This window comes from Puma concolor, chromosome D1, assembly GCF_028749965.1.
Source record: "Puma concolor isolate L17-30 chromosome D1, mPumCon1.1.hap2, whole genome shotgun sequence".
Lineage (NCBI taxonomy): Eukaryota > Metazoa > Chordata > Mammalia > Carnivora > Felidae > Puma > Puma concolor.
This window is the reverse complement of record NC_141676.1, coordinates 95,685,434-95,695,650: the sequence shown is the minus strand read 5'-3', so window position 1 is coordinate 95,695,650 and position 10,217 is coordinate 95,685,434. Positions and strand designations below refer to the sequence as shown.

At 41.8% G+C, this 10,217-nt stretch overlaps 1 protein-coding gene across 1 annotated transcript; it reads left to right on the top strand.

The window, feature by feature from the left end:
- The first annotated feature begins 6,212 nt into the window (after positions 1-6,212).
- LOC112865813 (olfactory receptor 10D1B-like) lies at positions 6,213-7,196 on the top strand. The gene has a single exon (XM_025928864.2). The coding sequence runs from the start codon at positions 6,243-6,245 to the stop codon at positions 7,194-7,196; it is 954 nt and encodes a 317-aa protein (XP_025784649.2). The 5' UTR covers positions 6,213-6,242.
- Positions 7,197-10,217: the final 3,021 nt, after the last annotated feature.

Genomic DNA, 10,217 nt, shown 5'->3' with positions numbered 1-10,217 from the left:
AGGATGCTATACTGTCTCTTCTAGGATATATTTTGTTTACTAGAAAGTTTACTTTTCTTGAACCTTGACCTACTTATATGCGTATCCCATGGAAATTGGATACTGTAGTTTGCTTGGCAGATGGGGCTATATCTCAGACCCTCCTAGATTAGTGATAATTCCACTAATATCTGTCTGCTATCTCTGATCCAGAAGCTGTTCCAGTATTCTAGCTTGATGTGGCTACCTGAACCATGTCCCAGGAGTTCATAGGCTCATAGGAGTTATCAAAATGGGAGTGGGGACCAGATACAAGCATGTGAAATCACTTAGGAATTGGTAATGACTGAGGACACCAAATCATTCAAGAAAGTTCCATGTATTCAAGTCCCCGATATTTCTATCATTCCCATCTCTCCACCACCAAAGATGTAGAAACTATGAGTTTTATTCCCACATTTATTACTTTAACTCCTCTATTAGGTGGATCACATCTCTTTCATAGAAACCATTAAATTGTCAAGAGGTCAAACAAAGAAACTGAGCACTTTCCTACTAGAAGAAAAAAGAGAAGGAAAGAAAAGAAAGAATGAAAGAAAGAAAGAAAAGGAAAAAAATATCAGCGTTAAGAAATTTATCACCCTTTAGCCATCATCCTACTCTTTTCCATTTTTGGCTCATAGTTCAATTCTTCCCCAGAGTTTTTGCAGTAAGGGAAGAAATTTTCACTTGGCCATTTCCCCCAGACCCCAGTCTTGCCAACAAACAATAAAGCACCTGTCACTGGACCAAGAATGCCTAGACTTAGCCTTGCTATTTATAATCAGAAAGTTCTGCTGAATGATTAGTTGAGAAACCAGTTGTTTCTGGAATATGCCGGTGACTTACTTAAATTCCTGGAGTAGAGGAAAAAGGAGTTAAACAAGGTTTTCTCTGATTAAAACAAGGATGCTTTCAATATAAGGGAAATTTCCCTGCAAATATACCATAGCAAGACATCTCTCTTGTGGAATATCTACTGAACTTTCTGGGACTCCTACCCTATGAAATAGGACATGAGCTGAACAAGCTGCTCTCTGTCACTCTCTCACTTTCTCCCATAGTGTACGGCCATAATCTTGTCAGAAAACACTACATAAAAACAGTAATGACTGTGAGGGTATACATAAGCCTCCTCTAAGTCTCAAGAATGAATCTACTATTAACTCTCCTCTTACACAGGGACAGCTGCTGTCTGTATGGAGTCATTTTTGACAGCAGTAATGATGTAGTGGAAAGAGGGCTCAGCCTGGGAATGCCTGGGTTCCTTTGTGGTCTAACTTTAGGAAAGTCACAGATGCTGTGAGTTCCAACCTCCTCATTTGTAAAACAGGGCTCATAAGGGCCACCTTACAAAGTTCTTGAGAGAATTAATTAAAATGACATAAAAGTGCACCAGAAAACTGAAACAATCACACAAGGAAAGTGATATTAGTTATGAATAAGTATTTGAAAGTCAGAATTAGTTCTGAACATTTTTCTTGATAACCGAAAGGAAAGAGTCATGTTACCTTGGATTTGAGATGCAGCTCTACCACTGACCAACTTTATTACCTTGATTAAATTGCTTAAACCCTATGAGGCTAAATCTCCTACTAGAAATGGGGGAAATAATACTACGTGCCTAATAGAGTTCTAGTGAGAACTGAAAGAGATAATACATGTAGACCAGTCAACACAATTCTAGCACATACGCACAATAAATGTTAGCTTTTATTAAAACTGTAGTCTAAAAATAAAAAAATCTGTGGTCTGTTCACTATGACATCTCAACGGGCCACTCTCATCTTGTGAGACCCTGCTTGAGTAGCGTCTGGACTCGCTCCATGACCTATGTTTCTCCTTTCAAAAAAATGTTTTCACAGCAGTCTTGGTATTACAATAGTTACTTTTGTAACCACTACGGGCATATTTGTCATTTCTTTTGTATAAGGGTTAGTAGAATTACCATCATTAAATAAACATTCCACTTTTATTGTGTTAGGTCAGTATCATTGAATTTTTTTACAGTATAAACAAAACCAAATGATTTCATAATTAGTAAGAACAAAGTGTCAAGTTATTCATCCAAATTGACAATATTTTTTTTTTTAACATTTATTTATTTTTGACAGAGAGAGAGCATGAACAAAGGAGGGTCAAAGAAAGAGGGAGACACAGAATCCGAAGCAGGCTCCAGGCCCCGAGCTGTCAGCACAGAGCCCGACGCGGGGCTCGAACTCACAGACCGCGAGATCACGACCTGAACCGAAGTCGGACACTTAGCCGACTGAGTCACCCAGGCGCCCCCAAATTGACAACATTCTTAATGGCACACCTACAAGATGATTCTCTCCACACCTTGGATATTTCTAGCGACAAGGAGCTAATCATCTCATAAGCTTGCGTATTTCACCTATGAACATTTTCTAATAAACACTTTCTTTCTATTCTGAAAATAAATCTTTCTACCATATCTGCCTATGATTCCCGAGTCATCACATGGAACAGCATATATCAAGACTACCAGCCATGCAAGCACTTGAAGACCACATTATATCTCTATTTCTGTTTCAGTACAAAACTCAGATCTCTGGCATTCATCAAAGCATAATGCTTGAAAGCATTGGCTTTGCAATTAGAATCTCAATTCAGTTTCTTTCTAGCTGTGTAATCTTCAAGATATTTCATCTACTTTTCAGTTTCTTTGTCAAATGCCACCTACTTTATAAGGTTTCTATTGGAGATTAAAAGTAATAATGAATGTAAAATTTAGCATAGCGCTTAGCTTGAGGTAAATGTTTACTATGGACTAACTGAATATTAGCTATTCAATCATTTTTCTCAATCATTTTGAGAAGGTTTATAGCCTGCTCCTTTATTTAAAATTTTTTTAATGTTTATTAATTTTTGAGAGAAAGTGAGACAGAATATGACTGAGCAAGGGGCAGAGAGACAGAGAGAAGGAGGCACAGAATTCAACTCAGGCTCCAGGCTCTGAGCTGTCAGCACGTAGCCCCATGTGGGGCTTGAACTCATGAATGGTGAGATCATGACCTGAGCCAAAGTCAGACGCTTGACCAACTGAGCCACCCAGGTGCCCTATAGCCAGCCCCTTTATTTATACGGGTCCTCTGCTATGGATGCATCTAGTATGTAAATATTTCTCTTTAGGAGTACTGACCTGAAGGACACATCATGATAGGAGATGCATAATAAATAGTCATTAACTGATGAGGTTTCTGTCTTTAATAGTAATGTTTATTAGAGATAACTGTACAGTCACATGAATGTACAGATAACCTCAAAAGCAACTGACAGGTAATATAATAAAGCCTTGAGAGTGTACAAGACAACCAAAAAAATGATAGAATTGAAGCTCATTCTACCATGTAAGTGATCTTGAAGGAACATTGTTATTTCCCACTTTACAGCATCTCTTTCTGATGATTTTATTGCTATTATTTCATAGCTGGATGATAAATAAGGTTAAAAAACTAATTGCTCCCTCAGAGCTATCTCTATACCTCAAGTATGACGTAAGGGAATCTAAAAAAATTTCCAAGGAAGCAATCCAGGGAGAGTGAGTGAGTGTAGATCTTGATTGTACAAACCCTATGAGACTCGGTTCTTTATAAGTAGGAGAATTGAAGCTCTTTTGGTTAGAGCACTCTGTGTTCTGCTCGAGACAGTAAAGGTGAGGTCTTGTTATGACACTTTGGCAAACTTGACTGTTTTCTCAGGTGGACGATGTGAATATCCAGACTGCTGCCTGTATCTGACTGCTCGCCTCTGCCCCTCACACATGAGCAGGTCCACACACAGGAGCTTTTCTGGTCCCTGGGCACATCTTTTTCCTAAAATAGACTTATAAATAAAACAGGAGTATAGAATTATAGAATATCCAACTATAGGTAAGGACCAAAGACCTCTGAGAGCCTTTTTTTGACCAAGAAGAGGTGATCTAGAACTCATAAAAATTCGGCATTGCTAGGAGACACTCTTCAGATATGACTAGAATTTGTAATAAGAAGCAGGTTGTCAATAGCTTCTCTCCCCCAGGAGGTCACTGTTTCCCTCTCTGCTATCTTCAATTTTGTCTCAGTTGCAGGGTGGTATATGAATGACTCATTTTGGCTTGGTCATTCTCTTTGGCGTGTTTTTCAGTGTCACTTGCCACAGTTTATGATTGGAATCCCCATGTTGCATGTGACTCTATCACTTGAAAGCTTTTTTTTTTCAATATATGGAGTTTATTGTCAAATTGGTTTCCATACAACACCCAGTGCTCATCCCAAAAGCTGCCCTCCTCAATACCCATCACCCATCCTCCCCTCCCTCCCACCCCCCATCAACCCTCAGTTTGTTCTCAGTTTTTAAGAGTCTCTTATGCTTTGGCTCTCTCCCACTCTAACCTCTTTTTTTTTTTTTTTCCTTCCCCTCCCCCATGGGTTTCTGTTAAGTTTCTCAGGTTGAAAGCTCTTGTAGTGGGGCTGATATTAAGTTCTAGTGTCAAAAGGATAGAAAAAGTCTGTTGTCTGATCTCTAAAACTGAATTCTATTTTAACTAGGTGTGCTGTAAAGTCAAGACTGGAAATAACCAGGAAGAAGTAAGACAAGAAGGCTTGTCCTATCTTACTATAAAATGATGTGAACCCATCGAGAAGAGTGTCATTGCTTGCAGTGGATGGCTGTCTTAAAAGCAGAGGCAGAAGGCAGTTTTCCTAGTGATTAGGAGTACGAAGCAGCCTGAATGAAATGAAACCCGTCTGGGTCTCAGCTCTGTCACATATTAGCTTAGTAACCTTCGGCCACTTGCTGAACTTTTCCAAGCTTCAGTTCCCTGATTTGTAGATGAGGATAGTAGTAATAGCTTCTTCTTATAGGTTTACTTAAATGAGTCACATTTGGAAAGTGTTGGGCACTGTCCTTGGAACACAGTAAATATTCATTAAATGGTATGTATGGTATGTATGTATATGCACGTGTCTGTGTATTATTATTGTTGTTGTTATTTTTTTTTGTGTGTGTGTGTGTGTATGTTGTTGTTATTAAATGAGTAGTGGGAGGAAGAGGTCTCTGTGTCTTCCAGGCACCATACCCTGCTCTTGAATTGTTTGAGCTGTTCTTTGACTTTCCACTATAAGGGTCCCTGTATTTCTTCATCACGGTAACATGAAATTGCTGCTTTCTTGCTGTTACTATTTCTTTTGCTTAGTATTTCAGAGTTGCCTCAAGTCTCCTGAGGAAAAGTTAAAAGCACCAGAAGAACCAGAGCAGTGTCACCCAAAAGATATGGGGCTATAAGACCTTTCAAGTCAGGAGGGATGTAATCTGAAGAGGATATGGTCTAAGTCTTTTCAATAATTTGTTTCATAAAACATTTATTTACAAATAGTTACAGAATGCCATCACCAAAGGAAAGCACTTAAAGAAGGAAGTTTAAGATACATACGGGGCGCCTGGGTGGCTCAGTCGGTTGGGCGTCAGCTCAGCTTCAGCTCAGGTCACGATCTCGTGGTTTGTGGGTTTGAGTCCCACATAGGGCTCTGTGCCGGCAGCTCAGACCCTGGACCCTGCTTCGGATTCTCTGTCTCCCCCTCTCTCTGCCCCTTCCCTGCTCACATTCTCTCTGTCTCTCAATAATAAACAAATGTTAAAAAATTTTATTAAAAATAAAAAAGATACATAAAATGAGCACTTATTATTAGGGTTTATGTTTTTGCCAGATGCCCTCACAGACATCTCATAAACTTTACTAAGACAGCCAGGATTTAAATGAAATGCTCCGATTTCTAACACATTTCCCCCTCCCCCTCCCCACCTGCTGATTTTTCTAAAGGATAATGAATAGTGGAAGTTTGTTATTCAAAGATATCATGAGAGTCTAAAAATACAAAGACGCCTAAGGAGAGGAAATACTAACGAGAGAACTGAACAAACTGAAAAAGGTTTCTCAGCAGGAGAATATTTTGTATATACTCTAAACCTCTGATCTCATCATAGAGAACAGCCATCAGCCTCTCTAACACACTCCTTCCAGGAGTGGGATGGAGTGTGGTGCTGAAATTGGCATTTCTTACTACCTGATATTTTGATATACATCTTGCCATTCATAAGAAGGCTGGCGTTGCCTGTTAAAAACACAATCAAAGCATTCATCAGTGAAAAGCTTGATAATTTGATGTTGGTGTTCAGACTTTGGTATTGTGGGTTGCGTTCAGAGGTCTGCCTTTCTCACAGCTATGAAGAATCTCTCAGCAGTGACTGAGTTCATCCTGCTGGGCATCCCACACACGGAGGACCTGGAGACCATGCTCTTTGTCCTGTTTTTGGGCTGCTATGTCTTCACTCTTATGGGGAACCTGCTCATCCTACTGGCGATTGTCTCCTCCACTCGGCTTCACACCCCCATGTACTTCTTCCTGTGTCAACTCTCTGTGTGTGACATATTTTTCCCTTCTGTGAGCTCCCCCAAGATGCTCTTCTACCTCTCGGGGAACAGCCGGGCCATCTCCTATGCGGGCTGCGTGTCCCAGCTCTTCTTCTATCACTTCCTGGGCTGTACCGAGTGCTTCCTGTACACGGTGATGGCCTACGACCGCTTTGTCGCCATCTGTTACCCTCTCCGCTACACGGTAATCATGAGCCACAGGGTGTGTGCCATCCTGGCCGTGGGGACCTCTTTTTTTGGCTGCATTCAGGCCACCTTCCTAACCACTCTCACCTTCCAGTTGCTCTACTGTGGTCCCAATGAGGTGGATTACTTCTTCTGTGATATCCCAGTGATGCTGAAGCTGGCTTGTGCTGACACCTCAGCCCTGGAGAGGGTGGGGTTCGTCAGCGTGGGCCTCATGCCCCTCAGCTGCTTCCTTCTCATCCTCACCTCCTACAGCCGCATTGTCTGCTCCATCCTGCAGATCCGCTCTACTGAAGGCAGACGCCGTGCCTTCTCCACCTGCAGTGCCCACCTCACCGCCATCCTGCTTTTCTACATGCCGGTGGTCCTCATCTACCTCAGGCCCACCCCAAGCTCCTGGCTGGATGCAACTGTTCAGATCCTGAATAACCTGGTCACCCCCATGCTGAATCCCTTGATTTACAGCCTCAGGAACAAGGAAGTAAAGTCCTCTCTGGGGAAGGTGCTACATCACTTGGGCTTCCTTGCTGACCAATTGTACAGAGAGAACACTAGTTAAGGCTTCAGCTGAACTTTGTAGCATATATAACAATTTTATGTCGTTGTCATACATATTTTTGGATCTGAAAGGACAGGCATTGCCATTTATATAAATGACCATTTATATAAAATGGATTGTCTCCATTTTACAGTGTGGGGACTAAGATTCTGAGGCCTTAAAGTGGCTTCTCGAAGGACCCATAAAGACTGAATGGCAGAATGAAGACTCTAGGGCTGGTTTCCTGACCCTGGGACTTTTACTGTCTTGAGGAGTTCATACTGCTGATGAAGGAAGGAGGCAGCTCTCCCCAGGAGGCCGAACAACCTGGACCTTCTGCTTCCCAATATTTATCTTCTGCCTCCTCCTACACTCCCTCCTCCTCTTCTTTCCCCCTCACCCTGGCACTTCTTCCTCCTGGCTGCGGTAATTGTCTCCTCAAATGCCACATTGGTTAAGCCCTCGCTTTATTGGTCTAGGAGTTGTTGAAACAAAATGGGAGGGGTGCATGCCCAAGGCTTCAAGTAACACCGTAAGAAAACATAAACATGTTGTGCAAAGAGAAAGTCTTCCAGCTGGGGACTGAGGCAGGTCTCTGTGCAAAGCAGAGGTACTTACTGGTGTACCGTCCCCTACAAACCCTATCTGTCAGGCTTAGACCCGGAGCAGCATTTTGATGGCATGAGGATTTGGAAAAGACAGACGGGGAATCCATGGAGGGGTGACTGGGCTGTGATTCCCTTTGAACTTGGCTTTGTATTGCTCACCACCACCAGGGGGCCATGCTGGGTCCACGCTGTCATTGTGTGGTGACTTTGGCTTTTCTGTTTACCGAAAAGTTTGGACTTTGGTCCCCAGTCCTACAATTCTTCATTTGGTGGCTGAAATATGCTAAGAATGAAAAATGCGCTATTTCAATATGGTAGACTATTGTTTGTATGACTGGATGCAATGAGAACAGGATTCCACGTGGGGAATACAGTTGCTATGATGTTTATTCTAACGGTGATGTAGAGAGAGAAGACCACTGGGCGGAGGGCAATGGAAGAGGAGGGACAGAGGCAGAGACCAGTTCTCTTCTCCCATCTGTACTTCTCAGAATCAGAGAACAGCCACGGAACTTGCCAGACCAGACCAGTGCCACTGGGTCTGTGTGCCCTCTACCTGTGGCTGAGCCAGTACAAGCTCCCGTGGCAGAGTAAACTCTTGCCTACTCTCTTCTCGTAGGCTCCTAAAATCCCTCTCAGTGCTGTTTTCTCCCTTGTTTCTCAGCAAACAAGAGCTTAAAAGGGAAGGCGGAAATACATCTGAAGTAATTTCAAATCTAGTGTATCCCAAAGCCTTTTCAAGCCTCTCTGAGTCCATTTGAAGATCTCTTCCCTTTCCTCAGTTTCCTGGTTGTAGCTGCTCAGATCATCAAAGTAGAATAATTTGTAAGAATAAAAGATGAGACACAATGCCGTTTCGTTTTCACTCATTCAGATGTCATTCGAGGACTAACTCTGTGCCAGGGGTGGGGAATGCAGAGCTGAACAAGACACGATTCTACCTGAAAGAAGTCAGAGTCCACCAGAGAAAATAAACAGATTTGCAACTAATTAGAACATCCCCTGATAATGCTGGCAGCTCTTGTGTCTCTAGGTAATGTCTAACATCTTTCCACCTAAGCAGGGCCCAGCCTGGGGTGTGGAGGCCCAGGGTAGGTTTGATGGTGGAATGAGACTTTTCTGTATTCTATGATTAAAGGGACAATGTAAGGAGAACTTGAGAAAAAATATCAATTTGAGAAACCCCAAATCAGGTAGGCCACTTAGCAAAATATTTAATCCACAGAGGCAAAGACAGAGAATCAAGATCCAAGAGCAGCGAGGCCAGAGAAGAACAAGAATTTTAAAGCAGAGGTCCAGAGAATGTTTTGAGCAGAGTGGGCTGCCGCAGCAAGGTCATGTGAAACACTGGACCCAAGCATGGGCCAGGAGTGGCACCCAAGACCTGACTCCAGGTGGATTCTAGATTCTTGAAAGGTGTCCCTGTTCATCCCAACCCTTTTTGCAACACACCATTATAGTCTCCAGTCACTTTCGGCTCCTTTCTAAATTTGTTTTACATATAACCGATGCCCATCGTGAATTTCACTTACGTATTTTGTTTTACCTACAGTTCCTGGCGAGAGAAACTACGATGTGGGCATCACAAGCGGACACGTATGGTATGGACATTAACTGTGGAGCTGAGCTGATGGCTCTTACCCAGCATTGGGGGGATGTGAAGACAGGTGTTCAAGGGCATGTTCACAGGAGTAGTCCTGTTCTGTGTGTTCCTTGCTCTCCCTGGGACCCTGCTGATTTGTTGTCAATCAAATTGATTGAAATTAAAAAAAAGTCAGAAATTAATGCTTTCAATACTTGACTTGCAATTTTTGGTATGTCAAAAACACTAGCTTTACCTTTACAAAAATAATTATTCAAGCTAAAAGAGTATTTATGTTTTGCTAGTTCATCTGGGGTAAGAAGAACATTAGTGCCTGTGGTTATTGGACTTCTAAATTGGTGAGAAATAACCTAGTGACATCAAATGACATCATCATCAATGACAACATCAAAAAGACATCATCATCTCATTGGAACTATTTTTAACATGTTTTTATTAAATAGTAAGCATTTAGAAAATAATTAAAAATATGTAAAGTATAAGGAACTCTGATACAATGAACACCTGGGTCCTACTACCTAGTTTAAGGCAGAGAGCAGTGTCAGTGCCTTGAATGTTCTCAGTAGACCCCAGTCTGATTCCTTACCCTCACTCCCTCTAGAAGTCATCACTCTCTTGAGTTTTGTGGTTATTATTCCTTTGTTTTTCTTTAGGTTTCACCCCTATATTTGTGTCTCTCAGCAGCTTATGGCAATATTTGAACTTTATATTAACTTAATTCTACTGAAATTTGCTATTTTTCGTTTAAATGTCACTCTTTTGACATTAATGTCTTTGCATGGGAAGTTAATTCATTACCGCCAAGGTGCAGAATTCCATTGTATGAATATA

Coding starts and splice junctions, on each gene's coding strand:
- LOC112865813 (XM_025928864.2), top strand. CDS start 6,243: ATGAAGAATCTCTCAGCAGTGACTGAGTTCATCCTGCTGGGCATCCCA.